General features: G+C 37.5%; 1 protein-coding gene across 2 annotated transcripts in view; it reads right to left on the reverse strand.

Moving 5' to 3' along the window:
• The window catches only part of Mid1 (midline 1), a 363,047-nt gene that overhangs the window by 35,447 nt on the left and 303,597 nt on the right, over window positions 1-24,003 (reverse strand). For both annotated transcript variants that reach the window (XM_057760186.1, XM_057760184.1), the window contains exons 4-6: window positions 15,066-15,173; window positions 11,185-11,333; window positions 4,932-5,059 (exon numbers count right to left, since the gene is read on the reverse strand). In XM_057760186.1, coding sequence (XP_057616169.1) covers window positions 4,932-5,059; window positions 11,185-11,333; window positions 15,066-15,173 — 385 coding nt within the window. The remainder of the gene's footprint in view (window positions 1-4,931; window positions 5,060-11,184; window positions 11,334-15,065; window positions 15,174-24,003) is intronic.

A 24,003-nucleotide genomic window follows, 5' to 3' on the forward strand; every position in this document is an offset into this window, starting at 1 on the left:
ATAATGGTTTAATATAAGTTATAAGAGTTAATAAGAAGCCTGAGCTAATGGGCCAGTCAGTTTATCATTGATATAGACCTCTGTGATTTTCTTTTGGGACATAACAACTGCAGGAACTGGGCAGGACAGAAAACCTCAGACAACATTTAGTTGTATACTTTTGGAATTTGTTTGTCTGTGGCTAGAGTCTGCCAGCAAATAAAACTTTATCTCAATTTATCAATAGAGTATATTTAGGAGAATAAGCAAACAATAGCTTCTTGTATGTAAAGAGAAACACATTAGAGAAAAAGTAACCAAGACAAATTTTCATAATCCCATTCACTTTGGGGAGTGGTGGAAAATTTTGCCATAAATGACTAGATGGTAGAAATTTTTGATATTTTAGGCCAGACTGTTGTTATTGCAACTACTTAATCCATTGTGTCAGGAGAGCATACATAGATAATTTGTACATAAATGAATATGGCCATACTCTAGTAAAACTGAATTTACAACATAGCCACAGGGACAGATTTGGCCTGAAACCCACTTATGTACATGATAGCAGATTTTTGAAAAATATCATTATTTGTTATCCCATAGCAAATCAACTAAAATTTTTTTTTACCTATTTGATATCTTTATAAAATTATTGGTGCACTCCTATTTTATCCTTTTCATTTTTCATTTTGCAGGTGATATGTTTAATTAAAAATATCACAGTTAACAAACAGTCCTCTTAGAAATGCATTTTCATATACTAAGAAAATCACGAATGCTTGCATTTGGTTACCTTTATCACCACAGAAGCCCTTTGTTTTATTTGTTTTAACATAATCAACACCTGAGAAATTTAAATCATATTAAAACAACAATGATTTCTAAACAACTTATACTGAATTAATTTCAATAAGTCATTTAACAAGTAGAATAAATAAAAAAATACAAGGCTACAAGTGTTTTGTATTGGCAATAATATTTTAAAGGAGAGCTCAGCAAACTATAATTACATTTTTACTGTTTTATTTTATATATGTATATATTTTGCCTGCATGTATGTCCATGCATCATGTTTGTGTAGTGCTTATGAAAACCAAAAGAGGGAATAAGATCCCCTAGTAAAGGAGTTACAGACAGTATTGAAAAACTATATGGGTGCTAGAAATCAAACTTTGGTTCTGTGGAAGAGCAGTTAGTTGTTGTTAACCACTGAGCCACCTTTCCAGCCCACATCAGTTAATTTTGTAAATAAAGTTTTATTGGAATCCAGCCTTGACTCATTCACATATTATCTGTCTATGGCTGTTTCCACACAGGAGCAAAGCTGAGTAGTTACAAAGCCTAAGACATCTGGCCATTTTCCATTGAAGTTTACCAATCTGCGGTTTAGAGAACTGAACCACAGCTTTTCTTTACACTCTTCTGTGTACTGGAGCTGAACTTCAAAGTGAGAGGTGTGTTTGCATTCTATGGATTTAGAACAACTTTTACTTACACCATTGCATAGGTCTTTTTTTTTTCCAGGTTTCTTTTTTTTTAATTGATTTTTTTATTGAGCTCTACATTTTTTTCTGCTCCCCTCCCTGCCTCTCCCCTCCCTCTTCAACCCTCCCTCAAGGTCCCTATGCTCCCAATTTACTCAGGAGATCTTTCTAGATTCGTTTCTGATTAGAACTGGTGAATTGTAAAGAAATCCAAAACGGGGGGTGGGGGGAGAACGTTTATATGAATGGTAAATTAAAAATTCTGCTTTGTCTTCACTTTGCCACCTGAAAAGATATTTAGGATAAGTCATGAGAAGCTCTGCCTGTTAGTTATTGGATTTCACAAAGACTCTCCATAAAGACAAAAAGGGCTCAGATGGGTCTGATGGTTTACATTTGTAATCTCAATACTTGGAAGGCAGGGACAGGGAGGATGTGAGGATGAGCATAGCCTGGGTTATATAGTAGATTCCCATCTGAAAATTATATCCACAAATGAGAAACAAGTAAATAGGAAAGAAATAGATAAGCATTCATCATAACCCTTCAAACATTTTTTTTTCTGGAAATGTGTGTTTGAACATCTGTCTTCTGAAGAGCCCACATTTGAAATTTAGTTTTGCGTGGTGAGACTTGGATATGCATGAATTAGTGACACCAATCAGGAGATGCATTCCATGCAGGTCCAGCTGTGTCATAAAGCATGCTTGTTTTTGTCTGTGTGATCATTGTTTCCATGGTATCATCCCTGTATGAATCAGTGAAAAACAACGTAATCTTTCATAATTTAAATAGTTAATTGAATTCTTTCTCCATCAACTATTGTGGAAAGAAAAGAGATTTTGCTGTCTTCATGGCAATATGTGATTAAATAGACAGAAAATGTAAGTTCAGAATAGGCAAGTGGCTATGAGACACATGGCAGTAGCTGCAATCAGGAAGGAAATGTCACCTCTATGGGTTATTAACTTGACATACCACTTAGAGGCAAGTCATAGGGGAAAAAAAATCTTGTTTGCACAGCCAGGCAGGCTAACCCTGTTTTGATTGTAAACCCAATAGGTTTGTCCTGCAAAGTCAATTCCTAATTTTCTGTAAATGAAAACTGCAGCATGCGCCAATTTCAATACCCACACAATCAGTACCAGAACTGTTATTTTCCTGCTTTCATCACAAACATTACACAAGGAATGGTGAACTAGCATGCCACAAACACTTTGTTTCCTGCTTATAAATATCAGATAAGCTATTTGGACTTGGAAGTATCAGCCAAGCATTGTATGTTATGGCCAGGATTGATGTTATGTCCAGAAATGGTCTGATTTTTGGAGTTGATGACTCAAAAGGCAAATTTGCAGGTACCTGATATGGCCTTTAGTTTGGCATAAGCAGCCATTGTGATGACATATGACATATGGCATGCATGTTCCATTTTAGTCAATGAGTTCATGTTCGTACAGAAACGTAAATGGATATCTCTTTTGAACATACTATTAATTGTTGGGAAATGAAGACACATTCTTGTTGACAAGACAAGTACATCAAAATTACTTGGTACAGCAAGATCATGTTTCTGGGCAAACATTTAATTTTCTAGTTTCCTCTGGTCTTGGAAATGAGTCTGTGACATTGGGTCTAAGAGACTTAAGTGAAAACTTGCTAGGTAGGTCTTTCGAGCAAGAGTTTTGGTTTTATGATAAACAAGGTCATACTTTGCAGGCCAAGTTTTTTCAACATTATTCCCTCTTTTCTCCTGTATCTTTGAATAAAACTCCAGAATGATACTTATAGAGTATTCATGTTGTGAAAAGACAATACATGAAGATATCAGGGCAGAAAAGAAAAATGTGGATAGTGATACAGTAGCTATGAGCACCATGGAGCTGTTTAACTTCTAATTATATTCAGCTCAAATTTTTACAAAAATGACATCTCACTACGCACATTTAAAGGTTTTAATAACTAATATGCTGGCTGTTGTGGATACAGAACAATTCTATCCACTACAGAAAGTTCTACTAGATGGTAGTAGTTTAGACAAATCTCAAAATCAAAAGCTGAAGAAAGAAGACATCTTATCCATAAGTATTTGAAACCAAGTTTGGTTCCTTAGTGTAAATGCATTGTGAGTCAAATTCTTTCTTCTACCATACATTTGAAAGAGAGAATTGTACAAGATAAGGAGATATTTTGTGGGATATCTCACTCTTCTTGCACATGCAGAATAAAGGCAAAAACGGGACAGCTGGGGGTCTCACAGGAAAAAAAATTGAGGACTAGGTAACTCCTTGCTTTCTAGCCACACACTATAAAAACAAATGCTACACAATGTTCCCTCTCTTCAACTCCACCCTCCCAACCACTCTCCCACAAACATGCACATACTGGTTAGGAGTTGAGAAACTGATACCGTGCTCAGTTAAGGATGTGGTTTCTGGAAGGCTCTATGTCCTAAGTACAGGGCACATCTGGCTTCACTGTATAGACAGTGCTTTCCTGAAGTCACAGGTCCTGGTGGTTTTGACTAACATAAATAACTTTGTCTAAATGGTCCTCATTCTTTCTACCAACCAATGAGCCCAGTTCCTGCTGCAAAGGCTAACAGCAAAGGAAAGATTAAGATTTACTACTAGGAATATGAGTAGCCACAATTTTTCTTTTCTTCCTGTTTCTTTCCCTCATTGTTTTCTAAGCCAGAAAGAATGGAATGAAGGAATGAAGAGAAGGGGAGGGAGAGAGAAAAGGACGGAGAGAAAGAAGGGAAGGAGAAGAGGAAGGGAGAGGAAAGCCAAGTAGAAAGCAAGCATAGGGTCGAAGTGTGGCATCTGGAAATGCGATATGATTTATGTGACATTTGCCAGAGCAACATGAAATCCAGTTTTTTACGAGAAAGTGCATGAATCTGCATAGTTCCTACAGATCTAAGCCAGATTCTAATTGTTCACATTCCCTTTCTAGCTGAGCTTCAACATGATAACTAAAATTTACCATTTCTAAAATGAGGATTACAATGTTTTTCCAAAATTTGATACTATGACAACTAAGATAAGATCTCAGCTACAAAGAGCTAGAGAGGTATATATGGCCAGTTAGTTAAGTTGCTTTTGTTTCTCCATAATCAATGTACTACTATGAGAGTCAGATGCCCCATGGAATATTTATATATTTTTGATGGCCTGCAGCGCTATTCCTTTGGCCATCTCCATGTTGAGAGGCAGAAAAATGGTGGTAGGGACACATTGAGCAATCAGGATTCTCTTTATTTTCTTGCCCCAATTTGTACTTAGTCTGTGTTATTTGGGTTAAAACAGCATAAAGTGTACATGAATCATTTATAGGACTATTAGGTAGCATTTCAAAGCCTGAAGCACACATTTGATTTTTAAAGAATAATTGATCTAGTGGCAAAGTACTTGTGTCACTGAATGTACACTAGACAGAACAAAAAAGACAGTAAGACAATACCTGTAAGGTAATCCAGACATTCTAGTAGTTTCTTCTCCCGAGAAAAATCTAAGGCAAAAGTGTCAAATGTGTCATTGAGGTTGATTTCAGGAATTAGGACCTGGGATGATGCAGTTGCCATGGAGACTCTGTAATTTAAACAAAACACTGTTTTAAGGAATGTCGAGGTGGCTTTTATCATCACGGTGAAGACATGAGAAAAAAAATAAAAGGAAAAGAAATATCAGGCCTTTAAAAAAAATACCATCTCTGAACGGCCTAGTACACTAACACAAAGCAAACTTACAGAAAAAGCCAAGGAAGTGGGAAAAATAATACAGTACCCCCCTTCCTTTATACTATCGGAAAAATTCCCCATGGAAGCAAAAGAATATTCATATTTCATGTTGCTGTGTATTTAACAGCCTGGTCCAGTCACATCTAACCCCAGCAAGAAGCACATAGCTCCAGGCATTTCTTCACACATCTGTCTGGGAAACTGTTTGTTCCTTTCAGACTTGCCCCTGCTCCACTTCAAAGGGAAGTCTCCAAAATTTCAAACTGCATAAAAGGCAAAGTGAAGATTAAAAAAGAATGTTTCCAGATATTGGATTAGTTTAATCAATTACTAGCCTCTCTCTAAAATAAACATTAAAAGGGGGTTTTGTCTGGCTCTCTTTTCTTCTTCTTCTATTCATTTATTTTTTGCACCATATTCCCGGCAGATGCCATGGAAAATATTCACAAGTTTTCTCACAAATTTCCCCAGTAGGCACACAATTTCTTCTCAACACTCATGTTTTCTGGTGAGAGCTCCCATACATAAACTATAAAGCAAGGTATATGTGTCTATTTCCTATGGGCTTTTGAATTGATTTGGAAAGTTCAGTTACAAATAGCAGAGCATTCTAGTGAATTTCAATGCAAGTAATTAACTTAAAACCAAGAAAACCATGGCGTGAAGAATTCTCCTTCTGAGCAAAAAAAACAATGCTAGGCTTTAATCTTGATGTGCTTCAAGTTTTTTGTTGAGTTCCATAAACATTAGGAAACTATGTTTTTATTTTTGCAAAAAAACAAAAAACAAAAAACAAAAAACCCAACAATGTTGAAATGACTTAGCTATAAATCTAGTTACTTGTTTTCTTGTAAAGAGCATTGATGGTCATTTGCACAAGATCTCAGAGCTAGGTGGTAACAATCAGGAGGACTTCGGTGTGTACTCTTTCATTTCATGAGAAAATTTAGATTCCAGCAAGTTATCCTAATCACTATGCACTCTTGTGGATTTTAGTAACTCTTGAAGCTTTGGGTTTTTACAAAGACCCTATCTTGGCCATAAAAGTCACACCCAGGGGTCTACACATCCAATGGAAATAGTACACAGCCACAAAAAGGAATGGAGGATTACACATGCTAAAATATGGATGAACCATGCAAACTTTGTATTAAAAAATAGGGACAAAAGGTAAAGAATCATATGGTCTATCCCTATAAAATATTCAGAATAGGCATAGCTATTGACTTGTACTCTTTAACCAGTTAATTTGACTTTATGTGAATTTCATGACAATAAAAGAGAATACACATGTAAAATGACCGCCAATACAGTTTCTCTAGCTGTAGCTCTGGCAAAAGTTCAATGTTATCTAGTGAACACAGGAAATTGTTTAAACTGCAATGTCTTAATCAGATTACTAATAGGATGAAAGTCTAAGACAATGTAAACTGGATAAATGAAATATTCAAGTGTAAAAAGTATTGTAGACAATGTAATATCACCTGATTAGTTCACAAAGACTGAATAAGAGCTTTGTTTCAAATTGTTGACTAAATATGACATTCAAGGGACTTGAATTAATTATTCATACTTACAATAGCTAATGTAGCTGGGTGGATACAGCTAATTAAACTGTACCTTTAACCAATATTCACCAAATATTTATGAAGCCCTTAAAGTGTGCCATATACTGAAGAGTCCAAAGTATTTGCATCAGTGCAGAAAACTTCAAAGGAATGACCTAGTACCATTTGCATGCCGTAAAAATATTTCAAAATAAAATTTAAAAAATAAAGCCTCAATGAGTTCTGTCTCATAATCCCAAACTGGGAGAACTGGGCCAAGTTAATAGGAAGCAAGTACCAAATTTACAATAGCCTTTCCCTTAGACTTTCTTGCAATCCAGATTTTGTGTCAATTGATGAGACTGCTCTGAAGACAGATAATCTGGCTTTATTAGTTCCCTTCTTGGAGGCAGAAGCCTCTTTGTCCAGACACATCCAATACAGATTGTGTTCCCAAATTTGCATGGTTTCAGGGGTCAACAAGAATAAAATAAAATGTGTCTTTTTTCAAATGACATCGTAAATGCTCCTACCATTTTGACATGGGAACTTTGAGTGGGAAGCAGAAGGAAGATAGAGCCTAGCCTGGGAGGCAAAGACTGACAGAAGAAATTTTCAGAGATTACTGCAGCTTTTTAACACCTACAGGTTTTCTTTCCTTGGTGGAAGGAGAGATACTTATCTTTGGCAACAATTTCAAATCCTCAACTGGAGTGAAAGGTAAAGGGAAATCTGCCAAACTCAACATTTTAGGGCATGTTTCCCCCCAAATCCTTGTTGTCCATCTTCTGGTTTTTTATGATGCCAACATTCATTGGGGGTTGTTAGTTCTAGGCTTTTTCTTATTTTTTTAATTTATAATCACTCCTCACTCTGTGTATATGTGTGCCTCTGCGTGTATGTGTGTGTGTGTGTGTGTGTGTGCGTGTGTGTGCGTGTGTGTGTGTGTGTGTGTGTGTGTGTGTAGAGGGACTGTCCATTATTCATTACTCCTACATGTCTTTCTGTGCCTTGGTATCTCTAATCTACAGAACACTCAGTTGTTAATCACTAAGGGCCAGTATTCCAGAAGGTGGATATGTCCAGAGGGACACACTTCATCGGCCTTTGCCAAACACCACACACCACCGTGGTCAAAAACAGCAAGGTACCACAGAAACAAAATGTGTTCAACTTTGGTCAGTTCCAGATTTCCCAAAAATATTTGGCCCTGGAAATGTAGTGTTGTTATAACATCTATTAACTTATCAACACCCTCCAGATAGCATTTCAAAACCCACACATTGGATATGCTCTGACTCTTAGACCCAAGTAACATCTCCAGAGTTGCCAACTGGAATTCTTCTCTTTCTGTTTTCAGAAAAGCCTGGCAGATCCTTGAGCCATCTGTACTGGTAAAAAAATAAAGGAATCACCTCACAGTAGAGAAACTTCTAGGTGATCTGAACATTCCATTCTGAAGGAACTTTCTTAGCATCCTCTTGTTTCTAAAAGTAATTTTAGATTCCTTGAAAAGAGTGCATGAAGTTTTTTATGCCTGGATTTAGTGACTGCTTCTGCTCAATTAACATATCCCCCAAAAGGACACTATGTAATCACATCAATGGCAGCCTGAAAACAATGTGCTTTACATTATATATGGAGCTGTGCAGGGAACAGGAAAGTAGGGATTTTGTTGCCTATTAACCTTGTGCAAGAGCTGGGCTGTTTTTATTTCTGTATTTATTTTATGCTTACAACAACTCTATTTTGTAGGAATAAATACACTGTGTATAGATCAAGTAATTCACCTATGTCAGACAGTTTTCAGTACACTGAGGCTACCATTCTGAAAACAAGATGGCTAGATTCCTGCATATTTGAAGCATATATGCAAAACTGGACTCAGAAATGTTAATGAGAAGCCCTGATTCTATCCATAATAACTAAGTAACTAGGACAAAGCCAAGCAGTTGATTCCAAAGGAGATACATCTTCCACAACGTAAGACTTGGGACTCTCGCTGCACTGTGAATTTATTTAAATGTCTCTTATTTGAAAAAAATGTTCATACAATTTTGATTCAGTTTATCACCAGGTTGTTCTGTGAATGGTTTTATTGACACATTCTCACTTTAGGAATGCCTACATGATTGAAAGTATGTTCTAGGTTCTACATTTTGAATAAAAGTGATGTAAAATATTGAAGTGTCAAGACCCAAGGCAGATGGACTGGAAGAGAGACCCCAGAAATCATACTGTAAGAATTTGAAGTGAGAGCTTGCAGAATAGAAGCAGGTAGCCAGTACAATGGAAAAGGTAAAAAGAGAGGTCAACTGAAACACCCAAGGATTAAGATATCCATTCAGCTAGTACTTCCCGAGTGTCTGTTATGTTACTCTAAAGAATTTTCAGCATCATTATCATTATGTGCATGGCTACCACGAGCACATTTCCCAAATAAAAAAATTGCTCCTGAATGGTTGTTTCAGAAGTAAAACTGACATAGCTAAGAATTCTTTCAGAACATCTGGGTGATTGATACCACTCATCTCCAAATAAGAGATGAGACAGTAGAAACCGAGGGACAAATGTCTGCCAATGAATGTTTACAGGTTTTCTGTATTTCTACTTGACAAGAGCATGTTCTTTATGGAAACTGATGAAAGTCGCCCTTCCTTTCTTGATGATGGTACAAGATAAAATAATGGGACAAGGATCAAAGGGGGAAGTGTGCATGTGTATGCATGAGGGGCATGTGCTGTCCTTCAAATACAGGTCCCCACCTGCTCTAATTGTAACTGGCCACTTTCTCTGCCAGTTAGATGCAAATTTATTCAGACTCATTCAGTTGAATTTGTAAGGGTTGCAATGGAATGCCATTTATAGTTGCTATTTCATCTGGATATGCCTTAATTCAAAAACAGAGAAATGGACTCTCAGACGCCAGTGGGGATCACTTACCTGGGTGTAAACCATCTGTAGAGAGTATTGAGTACATTGGAAAGCAGTGGTGTTTAAGTTTTTCTTTTTTTAAGGAGGATATAGAATAAGAAATTGGACTTGAAATCTAGGAAGCCACAAGTAAAGAAACCTGACTTTCTTGCAAAAGGGAGGAGAGTGTTTTAAGGGCAGCCCATTATTCATGTCTTTTATGGGAGATAAGTATCTAATTAGCTGCAAAAGAATTTTTTTCTCAAATATAAGAAGAAAACAGTGAAGCTGGCAGACCAGTAGGAGACCAGGGTTATGAAAATACTGTATACTCTTAGAGAATGGGGAAAATGGAGTCTGACCCAAGCAAGCACCTGTAAGTGTTAGTTTTCTTTTTACTCTTAAGAAATTTAAGCCTTAAGATGGTGAGCATGTTTCCCCGTTAACACCATGGGTTGGTCAGGGAACACCTGCAGATTATTTGGTGAATGGTTTCCTTGGCACACAGCCACACCCACTTGTTCCCTCTGGCTAATGTGGAGCTACCTGGGCAGCAGTAAGTAGCTGTGCTAGATCCTTTAGAGCCTGCAAAGCTGAAAATAGTTTACTTCCTGGAACAGTGTGGCAGTCTCTGCTCTAGGATAGTGACCAGTAGAAATGAGTTCTCTGGGGTCTTTCAGTAATACCATTCTGATAGAGTTTGGTATAAAGGGCAGTTGAAAATTAGAATCAATGGAGAGTCAAGGTGTTTGGTGTTGTCTAGAGATGCCGTTTATTCAGGCCAGCAGAGTGTTTCTCTTTGAACCCATTGGATTTATGACATGAATCTATGCCAAGAGAAATGAGTAATTTCTATGCTAAATAAATTAATATACCAAGAGAAGACTCATCTTCACTCATCTTACTAATGAGCTGACTACACAAGTAACATCATTTCTGGGTTTCCTCCCTAGGAATAAAGGCTATTTGAAAAGAAGGCAGTGGGAGGTTGGGCTGCTTGTCCTTTCTCTCCTGTGAATCAGTCTTGGCCTTTTCAGGTGACATCAACCTTCTCAGCCAAGTAAAGTAAAAAACCTAAAACAAACAGAGAAGAGAACAGCACCTGTGCAGTTGTTTTCTTTAGACAAAAGGACTGGAAGATAAGTTGCCCTTTTATGTTTTTGCCTGCATTTCCATTCTTTGTTACCAAGGCTATGATAAGATCAAGTTTGAGAATCACAACAAATGCTGTTTCTGTACCCTGCTCTCCAAACACAAACTGGCTGATTTTCTTCTAACTGGTGAACTGCGGCTGCAATGAAGACCTTGAACTCTAGGCTGTTGTAGAAAGGGTTTGTTTCATCAAAGGGAAGTAAGTGTCCTGAGCTGGAGCAAAACAGCCTCAGGCTTTATTCTCTCTGTTATTCAACCTTGAAAATGAGATAAAAAAAAGTCAGTTGAGGGCAAGGCCAACCAGTCACACCCAGACACAGGCGCTCAGCAGCAGGGAAAACATCCTAGCTGTCCCTGCACTCACCTCTCAGTGATATTTTTTGCTGTCTGTAGAAACCGGGCATGGTCATTCTCCTTCAGAGAGTGTTCCGCTTGGGATATGAGTGATGCCGACCTTTCAATGCATTGTTTACAGTTTGCAATCTGCTGAGCTAGTTTGCGGAGCCTCATCACCTAGAAAAAAAGAAACAGGGCAGGCGTGGTTACTACACTCAAGGCTCACTTGTGAAGAGGGTGCGAGGTAGGAACCTTTGGAGCTACATGCTCTGTTTGTTACGTCTAAGTAGAGAAAGGTAGAAATCGGGAAGACTCGATTACGGAACGTAAACTCTGTCTCCAAGGAGAAGCATTGGAAATTTGTTTTATGAGAAATTGCTAATTACTTCCCTGTTGATGGAAAAGAAAGCGGTGTCCAGTGGCAAATGACAAAGGGTCACTGGGTCTATTCCCTCTACTATTCTACATAATTACTCCAGGACCTTAGGGAGCCCGGGAACTTTCTCCAGCTGAGATTTTCAGCTGTGCCATTAGGAAGCAAAAGCATTTCTGTAAGTGTAAATCTGAGGCTTAAGTAAAAAAAAAAATCATTTTCTAAAAAAGTTTTATAATCCATGTAATAAAGTTGTGGCATAAAAGTATTTAAGTAGTCCTATTTTTCCATACTTCTAAAACTGGTGGATTAAATTAACAGAAAGGGAGCATTTTTCCCATTGATTAATATTTTTCCTATTGAACTGATGAGAGAAAGCCAAAAAAAGCACAGCTGGACCATTTCCTCTCACCATAAACGTCATTTCCAGGCACTTTGTGCTCACTTGATAAGTAATAACTATTTTGATAACCATTTCCCATTTGGGATAAAACACACACTTGTTTCACAACCTCCATTCCAGTTCCTGATTCTGTCTTGCTTGAAAACGACCCTCAAATGTAATTGACCATAACCTCTCAGGCAGGCCGAGATAAGTTCATTTGACCTGGTGTTTGAAAAGTGCTGTGAGCTGGAGCCCTCCGGCCAGAAGGCAAGTTAAATTTAGACCTGTAATTGAAATCACCTCATGCCTACTGCCCATATCTATGCAAGGGGCAGGTTTTGGCTGGCTTTCTAATTCTGGAGTGGAAAATAACCTTGGGTGAAAGGGTAGGGAGGACTCCTGGCTAATCTGTCTTACAGACAAGGCAGGCTCAGGCTCCCTCCAGAATTCCTGCTAACTCCAAGAAATTTCTGCTTTCTCCAAGCCATCATTATCATCCCAGGACAACTTGAATCTTGAAGCAAAGGAAGGAAGGATATGTCAGATCTGTAGGCCTCTAGGGATTGTGTACTTCCAAGTCTGTACTCTAGCAAACAAAGGAAACTAAAGCTGAACTGAGAGGTGGCAGGTCCAAGATTTCAGGCAAGGTTAAGAAGAATCCATGAAAATAATGAGTCAGAATGAAATGTCCAGTCTTGGCAGCCAGGAGTATGTGATCTCAAGCATGGTAAAAATACATCATTCATTATAATGGTTGTTCTTTTTCCTATCGGGATAACTGTGTACCTTAGTCAAATGAAATAACACCATTTTGCACCAAATAGAACAGAACTTCTGGCAGCATTATATATAGAGGCAAGGCCAAGGCATCCATCCAGTCTAATTCAGGATGTTATAAAACATCCATTAGAAACTGTCAGAGAAAGGGAAAACTCCAGAAGGAAAAAGAAGTTAATAGTCCCTACAACAAACCAAACAAATGGAATATTTAATCATACAACGTAAAGAATAATTTAAATTACATGGCCAAATTGAAGATGTTTGATACAATTCTAACAATAGAAAATGATGTATGTCAAAATATTCTTTCGGATGTATTACATGCCACTGTATTATCCTTTGGATATGTGAAGTAGAGGCCACATGTTTTACAAATGTGACAATGACTGATCTTCAGTTTCATCTTTTTTTCTCCCTCCTCTACCAGGATATTAGAAATTAAAAGTGACATACAAAGACAAGAAAGAAAAAAACCCTAAATTGTGTATGTATTGAAACAAAAGGAAATGAGAACATCCTGTGAAACTGCAAGAATGTTCTAGAGATAACCATTTAGGGCATACTTTTAATTATAGGTCAGTATACAATGGCATCAGAGATTCTCAAACACTGTATGCAAAGGAATCAACTGGGGAATCTTGCAAAGTAAAACGCTAGATGTCTGGGCACATCCTCCAATATTCTAGTTAATGAGCTGTAATTGGCAGAGCCACAGTAATTTGCATTTTAACAAGCAACGAATGTTTTTAAATCTCCAGGTGATGAATCACTAGTATGGCCAGGACTAGCATTTAAAACACCAATCTGGGTTCATCTTTGAGACCATGGACATCTGCCATGCTTGAATGTCACTCAGACACCTTTGTCCTTTCCTATATTTATGGAACTCTCCAAGTGGAGGCCAAAACTTTTGCAGCTGTTTTCTGTCATGTAACTGTCTATGTGTTTACCTGCAAAACTGCTCGTTTATCACATTCCATAATGTTTCTTCTTTCTCTGTGGTTTCACACGTTTCTTGCTCTTTTAAAATGAAAATCTTTTTTTTTAAAAAAAAATTTCTGAACTGTTTCTTTTCAAGATTTTTGCTTATTCTCTTGCAAAACTAATCTCACTTGGGGTAAGATAATGCTGCCAATTTTGTTGGCTGTAGCTTTAGAAGCTGAAGATTTCTTTGTTTGCTTTGGAACCGAGCTTAGCATTTCAGTTTTAAAAAGAAGAAGCTGAAGATAACACCTTGCACTTCCCTACTCAGTCTATTCTAATGGTTTTACGGTTGCCTTCACCTAACCTGGCCTGTGGGCTCAGCACTCTGGGATCCTGTCCTATCTCTCTGATTCTGGAGCACCTGTCTTATGTGATATCAGAGTAAGTGGGGCAAAAGCACACTTAACAACCGATATGTTTCAAAACCCCAGAACTGAAGTTTGCCAAAAAAGCTATGATGTCAGGCAGACGTTGGCAATAATCTTTTCCAGTCCCTTATAATGAATGAGAAATGTTCTACAGCCCATGGCACTCGGGTGCGAGTCTGGTTTCTGACCTCCATCAGATCCAAAGCAATTCTAGATCCTTTCAACAAAACTTCAAGAGTGTTTTTAGCCACAGACATTGGAACTGTAGCTGCACTTCTTGACCAAGCCTGTGCCTTGAGCCACAGTTGTAACACTGTACTTTTGTCCCATTTCTGCTCTGTGCAAATAGTTCCCTTATTTCACTCTGCCCCCTTTTATTCTAATTCTATTAATGGTGTATGTTTGGAGTGAAGTGAGTGCTTCAAAGAATGAATTCTACAGACCAACATGACTAAAACTGGAATATCTTTTACCACTGTCCTATATCTCATAAGGGGAACTCCCCACCAAGAAATTCAAGCCTCATCTATGTAAAGGTAAGCATGTTTGCTGGAGAGTTATGTTGAAGTATCATTGCAATCGGAATATGGGCTCTCAGTGAGGTCCACGTTGTACCTTGGGAATCTTTGTATATGTTACCTTCCATACAAAAGAAACTTTGTAGATATCCAGGTTAAGGATGTTGAGGAGGTGAAGTTGTTCAGGATTATGTGGATGATTTCCAAATAATTTCTAAGGTCTTAGTAAGAGACAGACTGGGGCACTTACCAAACATGGTTCAATGCTATTCAGAACTTTCAATCACCGGAACTATGGACCAAATAATCCTCTTTATTTTATACAGTACTCTGTGTCAGATGCTTTATCACAGCCACACAAAACAAACTAAGGCAGATACTTAAGAAGAAATTATGGAAAATACAGAGTGTATGATTTTATATTTTCAAAGGTGCAGATGTGCATGGAAGTATATATTCTCTAGGTGGGAAATATAAAATCTTCTGCTCAGGAAATCATACCTTTCCTTCTTTAATCTTCGTTCCAATAATTTGTCGTCTTTGCTGAATGATTTCAATGAGAAGATCACATTCTTCTGTCAATTTGGCTTCTTGACGTGATGCATTGACCTACAGGATAAATAAAATGGCATTCATTTGGCCTTTTATTTAAATGCTATTTTCAACAGACTAATGCATACACCTTAAATTTTAATTCTTCTTCCTACTGTTTGCAAGGATGGCAAATATAGGTCCTATATGTCTGCCTGACTTGTGTCTGCAGAAAACACCATCCAGTTGCAACACTCTTTTTGCTAATCCAGATTTGCCTTTATCAACTAGTTAGGATCCAGTTTGTGAAATGAAATATATTTGTAATTCCTGTCTTAGTAAACTTTAAAAACAAATTTAAAACCACTTAATCTTATTAATTTATTCAGAACGAATTATTCTCAAAATATTTAACAGAAGTTTCCCAAAACCAGTGTAACAGCTTAAATTATATATTCATTTAACATGGTTTAAATGTTCAAGTTTGGGTTTAATAGCTGTAAGGTAACAGATCAGAGAATGATGGCTTGATGCTTTATTAATTTTATGACATAATTTTAAATCTTATTCCTGATGTATTTAGACACAGAAATTGTACAAATGAAAGCACACCATTTTCATATAAAGGTAGATCAATGCAGAATGGCCTGTGTTTGAAATTTTGAGATGCATTGTACGGGATGGAGAGTTACAATTAGCTCACTCTTGGCAACTGTACTTGGGAAATAGCGCGCTTGTGCTATTTCCTCCACCTTGTGACCACACTGAAATGCTTATTCACAGACAGAAACCCAGAAATCCCAGCTGTGGGAGATGGAGATAACATCCACAAGCTTTATTATTTTAGTATGGCTACAGGAGAAGCTGTAAATTTCACGGGAAGACAATGGCACTGATGAATCTAGCGTATCTCACAAAGAGGACAAGGCCCAGCTATGAGTTCTTTTGGTTTTGGTAACGAGCTAGGATAATTTCATTCTTTATGAATGAGATAAGCTGGAAGTACTACTGTGAATTCAGGATAACATTCAGTCATCATGGCTCACATAAACTATGTCCCCTTTCAAGAGGCCTAAAATTCCTTGAATTTTATTCTTAATCATTAACAGATACCACATAAAGATAACACAAGACATTTTATTGAGAAGACAGTGATCACCAGCCATTTATAACAAGCCAAGGGACATCATGTCCTATGTTAAATTTTCCCAGAAGCATTGGCTAAATGATTGTTTAATTAACAAGGTCAAAAGAAAGAACTGATTGTAAGCTACAGAACTTAGAAGTCAGATTGATAATTCAGGGAAGACAATCAGTGGGTTCATTTTCTCTTACCATTATTTTATGTCATCATTTCTAGTCCCCCTGGAGGTTTTCTAAGTAAATTTAAATTTATATTTAAGAATTTACTTAAAACCTACTCTCAATCAATGTCTTATCTTTCTTTTTCACTTCAACATAATTTAGTAATTAATTCTAACTAAGCTGTGAAAAGAAATGACCCATAGACATATTAGAATGGAGGAAGTGAGATGATTGGAATGTAGCAATGATTAAAATTCTTTTCTTGATCAAACATCAATGAGGTCCCTGAACCGTCTCCCAGGTTCACTTGTGCACTTCCTTGTAATAGATCCATTCCTCTTTCAAAACTCACTGAAATTTGAGTTATTGCAAATTATTAAAAAGTGTCCTACAGTTGTCTCAGTAGCATGAACCTCAATTGTACAGATCTCATTTTACGATGGATTAATTGGCTTTACTAAATTAAAAAATATGTACTGAGATCTATTTTATTGACTCAAATATATTTTGAGAAACCAGATACTACAATTATTATCACCTTGGAACACTATTTCCAGAAATTTGGAAGCATGGTGTGTCAATATTAGGACACATATTTTTCTTTAATTTTCTTTAAAGAATACATACAGATTTTCTTTGAAACTAGAAAGGTTGAATCTGTTTTTCTACTTTCATTAAGTTACAGTTTTTTTTTTAACTGTAACATTCTTATATTCCTACAGGTAGACAAAAAGAAGTTGGATAATATCCTACATTTCTAAAAATTATTCTCCTAAAATGAGGTTTTCCACAGTTTTACTATATCGTGTTAGAGTTAATGATCTGATTGGATCTCATTTCTTTTGAGTGTGAAGGTGACAGATGTCAGCAGGCATTTCTAGCTCACAGGTTTGGTTTGGAAAGGAGCAGGTCTTCGGTGTGATTTTAGCTTTCATTTCTGATTCATATCTTTTGACAAAGAAATCACTGTGGCTGACAGAAGTGCTCCACGTGGAGCCACCTAAACACGAAAAAAAAAATCCCAGGCACTTCCACTTTGGAGTCATCAATGTCTTTCTTTGCTCCCAAACTATAGTTACCCCAAACTATAGTTAAGTATGAAATAGAGATAAATGGGATTTCCTGGTGTTGGACCACGCTGGAATGAGGAATTACATTTTCAAAGTGCTTGATTTATAATGTAGATCCGTAGATCAGGAAAAAGTGACTCTAGCTTACAATTGGGATCTGTCCCATCTTAGCCTACTCACTGCAACTGTTCCAGGAATGTTGACAAGCAAACGTCAAAGTCAGCTTGTGAAATTAAAAGACATGGCTGGCTTCACCTTGTCTCTCTTTGAACCTCCTACACGGGCTTAGCATATACTCTCTCTAAATCTAGAGCCACAGGTTCCCTTTTCCTTTTGAAGGCCACCATCTCTGCCCCTTAGTTTTATTTTGTTCTTTAGTACCTGCTCCATCTCTCTGCAGTTAATTCCTCTCGAGTTAGAGACCACCTCAATTCTAAAAACCAAGAATGTATATTCTCCTTTTTTTTTTTTTTTTGATAAGCCCTCAGTTTGTTATCTGAAACTTCAAGTACCACAGCCATTGCCATGCTGGCTGAAGTCCTGACTATGCTTACCACACACCTGGCACACCTCTTTTGAAAGAACCACATTCATACATTTACTTAGTCATCCATAAATCCATTCACAAACAGTTCCTGGGCTTCTGCATGATACCAATCCGCCTTCCAATTGCTGTATGGTTGGTTATAAAAGAGAGTGTATGAAACAGAGTAAGTCAAAAAATAAATAAAAATTTAAGACTGGCCATTATAGGAAAGAAGTTAGAGAGGGTAGTGTGATTAAATATGGTTAAGAAGAGAGTTCATTTTATTGCATAGATAAGAATTCTTTAACAAATCAAGAGGAAGGAAAAGGAACTAGCCAAAAGATGCAAACAGGACATTCAGAGGTTCACTGATGCTGAATCCAGGCTAACCTCCTAACAAATAATATCAATCCATCCCCAATCACTACCAATTCTGTATGCAACATTTTGTTTGTTAATCCTTAACTCTGGACAGGAGGCCCTTTCAACTGCATTCACAAAGAGCATTGAAAAAGGTGTGTTGCCCTGTGTGTCCAAAACTGAGGTGAGATATGGTGCTAATCCTCTGATTTCTATGCCAGTTTTTGTGCAGAAGTATCAATAGCATATAGGCAATGTGGGAGGCGCTGGCATTGGACTGGAGGCACGTCAATCAAGTACCCAGTACCGTGGTGGTTTCATGGTAGCCCCTTACTTCAAAGCCTCTTTTACTCTCTTGAAAAACTAAGGAAAATGGAATCTATAAGATGAGTTTTAGGATTTTATTATGTTCTTGTATTGCCATGTATGTACAAGAGACAATGACACTGTGAAATTTAGTGCTCATAGTGGCTTGATAGAACATAATTTCAGTAAATTATGAGAATACGCTCTTATTTTCCACCTGTTTACTGAGTTCACAGCTCTCCTAAGTACTTTGGGAGGAGGAAGGCTAGATTAGGTAGGTAAATTACATCATCAAGGAATAGCAGAAGATTTTTGCCTGGAAAGACTTGCTGACCCACTTTTTCCTAGTGATAGGGTCGTTTGATGCTTCTCAGACTATGACCTTTTTACTGATTTACAGTCTTATTGAAATGAGAAAGTCGAAAACTGAAGTAAGTGCCAAAAGCACACCTACGACCTAAAAGCCTCCTAGACCAAAGATCAAATACGGTACCGCATGTCTCTCTTCCGCATTAATGTCCACTTCACATTGGTAGTTGCTTAGCATTCTACATCAACTGTCAGCATAGAGACTGCCTTCTTTAATGGTAATATACACAATTTCTTACAGAAGTCAATGATAACATAAATGTGTTAGCTGTATTTTTCTAGACCAGTCCGTTAGCAGTGCCCAGTAAAAAGTCCTCCTGCTACGTTTTATGGTCTAATAGAGTTATAAGATTTCACAGAAGGGGTGGGGTAAAGTTGAAAATTTTTTTCCTTGTCAAATGTATAAACATTAAAGGGATTTAATTACAGAGACACACCGAAAATTGAGCTATATGTCTGTAGAATGTTCTTTAGCAGTCTGTAAATGGTCTCTATTATTTCTTAAAACTTGCTCTTTCCACTTGTATTTAACTGCTACGTGAGATGTATGGTACAAAGTATAACCATCATTAATTTTCACACAAGTGTGGTCTTAAAATCTTTAGAAACATTTCATGGAAATCTTAGAAAGGAATATCAAGGGGAGAAAATCTCTGGCCACTTCTCATAGGTAAAACTGAGCTAATGTGCACTTTATTTATATTTTACTTTCAGGTAGTAATCTTACTTTTATTTTTTCAAAATCGTGTGTTAATATGTATCTATTGGACAAGGTAATGGGTCTTCTGAGTCTGGCTTATTTAACTCACTCTGATGATCTCCAGGCCTATCCATTTTCCAGCACATGTTAAGGCTCCATATTTTTATGGCCGAATAAAATTCCATTATATGTCTGTACCACAGTTTTCATCCATTCATCTGTAGAGGGAACTGTAGACTGATTCTCTAGCTTGGCTATTGTAAACAGTCTAGCAATAAATATGGCTAAGCAAGTATCTCTATGGTAGGATAGAGAGTCCTTTGGGTACATGATCACGAGTGATACATCTGGATCATGTTGTACTTCTGATTTTAATTTTGTTGAGGAACCTCCAAACTTAGTTTCTTAATGAATATACTACTTTACATTCTCACCAGTGGTACATAAAGGTTTCGTTTTACCTCTACATTCATACCAGCATCTGTTTGTTGTGGCTAAGAGCACTTTAAAAACCCTCATTTTTTTCTCACTTGACAATGCCTAGTTGAAATGAATTAGCCACCTACAGTCTTTCAAAGTAGAACCTCCCAATTCCTCCTGCCAAAAGGATCCACTCATTTGATAGATGGCTTCCTGTTTGTACACAGATGGAACACTGAAGTAAGCCTGGGACAGGATAAAGTCAATGTGTTAGAGACAGGAAATTTGACTTCAGAGTATCCAGAGGGAAAGAAAGGAGCATTGCTCAATGCACTAAGAATTCTACAAGAATAGTGACCCCTGGGTTTACACAGCCCAAGGGATACGATTAGTGCAATCTTGAAATTGTACCTCTTAACAGTTACACTCTTTCTTTGAGACTGTTAACCTTGCCGCCTGTTAGTTTTTAAAGTATATAGCTATCCTGTATCTTTGCCTAAAATCATTTCTTACAGTAAAATCAAAAGCTGATCATTCCACACTGATTCAAATTAAGGCAGCCTAGAGAAAGGTTGCAACATTTATATATGATGATCTGTAGATGCTGTACTTCAGACCCTAAAGCATTTGTCTCTGTACACTAATCATCTGGAACTTTAAATCTGCATCTAAACCTAAAGCAGGTAGCATTGTGAAAAACCATGTCCTAGCTATCCCATATCACTCAATACACACACACACACACAGACACACACACACACACACACACACACACACAGAGACAGAGAGAGACAGAGAGAGAGAGAGAGAGAATTCCATTGTGGATAAACTGACATTTGGCCAGTAAGACAAGGGTACGAGGAGAAAACTGCACACACTTCAGCTCCGTGCCCCACTGAGCTCTGCTGACCAGGTGCAAAGAGAAATATGAGGAATATGAGGACCTGAGGTTGCTTTGGGTTTTATTGCCAAAGGCGGCTGTGATGAACATTCCAGACCCTAGGGCAGAAGTTAGACAGAGCTGCCAGAAAGAACAATGAAAGGGATTCTAATACTTCACTTTGTATATAAAGTTGAGCCAAGGAGAACTGAGTAAGCACAGACGGTATTACTGTAATACATCTAATATGTTTACATATAATCCTTACTCAGAAAGTCTCTTGACCAATGTCAGACACTTGAAGATAGTGCTCAAGTAGTAGAGAGAGAGAATGCCCCAGTGTCCAGTCCAGGTTCTCTGTGTATGGAGTAGACACCAGAAGACACAATACAGAGACATAGTTTTAATGTTCAATGTGTTAATTTAGTTTTTAAGTTTTGGTTATGCTGGGAATGGAATCCAGAGCCATGAATGTGCTAAGCAAGCCTTCTATCACTAAGATAGACTCTAGAGCTTAATAATTACTATTTTTTTGGCTAGAACGTTTTTCAATTCCAATAACAGCTTTTCATGATTAAACCATAGAATTCCTTCCTGAAGTGATTTTTGTGGGAAGTAACAGTAGTGATACTGTGAATATAAGTTATCAGAACACCATGGTGAAAAATTTTTTGGACCACAGGAGATCAATCACACTTATTTGAAATATCCAGATCGGGTTTGTTATGTGCTTGCTAGGGATTTAAAAATGGTTCTCAGGATGATCACAGTAAATCCTTACTTGAGGTTTCTAAGATTATGAAACTCAAATGTTGGATAAACAAGGCCATAAGATGTCATTAAAATGGTAACACACTACAGTGAGTAGAGCAATAAAATTCCTATAAACAAAATACAAATGTAACAAGGCAATAAAACTGCCCAGCAAAAAATGCCACTGCTGATGCCTAAAACTTTGAAATTTTACACAAGGGAATTTTATTCCCAAGAGTAGAATAACAGAACATGTCCATTCAAATTGTTGATGCTGTTGCTAATTTTCAGTAAAGCCAAATCTTCAAATACGGTAAAATTCTTTATAAAGACCAAAGGCTATAAGAGACACATCAGAGCACTGGACTTGGAGATGTTTTCCTGAGACAGCAATGTCATGTCGAAGTGAATCACTAGCTGTACATTCCTGGTTGTCTGTGTCAACTACCCACTTTTGAGGTTACCTGTCTCCATAAAAAAAACATATTCTTATCTCCCAAAGCAAATACAATACTGTTAAACATATTGCAGGGTACAGGACAGTCCTCATAACAGTCCCTCAGGTGTGCTGAGAAGAGCTAGTGAGTTAGTACACAAAAAAGAACATTGAAACTTGCTTCATACATAGTAATCTTATGTTCATATTCACTCTCCATGTTGTTTCTAAGCTCCGTTTATCTTCAGTGCCTATCTAGAATGAAAAATGATAGATACTAGGACCAATCATCCTATTCTGTCTAGCTAAAAGAAACCATCTTCAACAAGTGGTGCTGAAGTGGGAGCTGCGGGCTGTGTTCCTGCTGCCCCAGCTCCTGGTAGCCTGGCTAGCTTATGCCCTAAAATAACAACACACAAACTCTATTCATTTAAACACTGCTTGACCCATTTCTGTTCATGTGTGTAGCACCCCAAGGTGCGCTTACCGGGAAGATTCTAGGCTATGTCCATCCTGGGTCAGAGCTTCATCGCATCTGCTCTAGAGAGGAGAGCATGGCGTCTGTCTCTCAGAGGAGCTGCCCTGCATCTGAGCTCACTTCCTCTTCCTCCCAGCATTCTGTTCTGTTTACTCCACCCACCTATGTTCTAACCTATGAGGGCCAAGCAGTTTCTTTATTTTTAACCAATGACCTTCCTCCATCATGGTGCTAGCATAGTTGAATATCAACATGTAGAAGAATGAAAATAGATCTATACCTATCCCCATGCACAAAACTCAAGTTCAAATGGATCAAAGACCTCAATATAAATCCGACCATACTGAACCTGATAGAAGAGAAAGTGGGACGTAGCCTTCAATGCATGGGCACAGGAAACCACTTCCTAAATATAACACCAGTAGCACAGACACCGAGAGCAACAATAAATAAATGGAACCTCCTGAAACTGAGAAACTTATGTAAAGCAAAGGACACAGTCAATAAGATAAAAAGGCAGCCTACTGAATGGGAAAAGATCTTCACCAACTCCACATTAGACAAAGGTCTGATTTCCAAAATGTATAAAGAACTCAAGAAATTAAACATCAAAATCCCAAATAATTCAATTTAAAAATGGGGTACAGAACTAAACAGAGAAATCTCAACAGAAGAATCTCAAATGAACATTTAAGGAAATGTTCAACATCCTTAGCCATCAGGAAAATGCAAATCAAAACAATTCTAAGACATTACTACAGTGTTTCTTAGAACATAAGATTTCATTTTCTTTCCTTGTGTTATACCGAAAAATAAGCTTGCTGAACTTAGTGGAAAACGAAAAGAAAGAAAAATCATAGATATTAGGACCAGTCAAAATGTAGCATTAATCAATACATCTGCATCTTTCATCAGCTCTATAACTCAGGAAGCCATGTTACCATGGTGACTAACTCTAGAATTTGGAATTACTTTGAAATTCCAATTGGATGTCATAAATGTTGCCTTCTATGCAACTGAGTTTGGAGAGAGGATGGGCTGAGGAGATTCTCCCACGGTGTAGAGCCGCAGTTGGAAAATATTGTTTGCAGAGCAGTAGAAAGTAAATATTTTAACTTTATGAACCATATGGACCCTGTTGCATCTAATCAATTCTTATTGTAGTTTTGAATGCAGTCCTAGACAATGTGTAACCACATAGGTGTGGCTGTGTGCCAAAAAAAAAACCTACTTTATTTACCAAAAGGAGATGACAAGTAAGATCTGATCCTAGGGTCATATTTTGCCATCCTTCTGCATGGAGAA

The sequence above is a fragment of the Chionomys nivalis genome, chromosome X (assembly GCF_950005125.1).
Source record: "Chionomys nivalis chromosome X, mChiNiv1.1, whole genome shotgun sequence".
Taxonomy (NCBI): Eukaryota; Metazoa; Chordata; class Mammalia; order Rodentia; family Cricetidae; genus Chionomys; species Chionomys nivalis.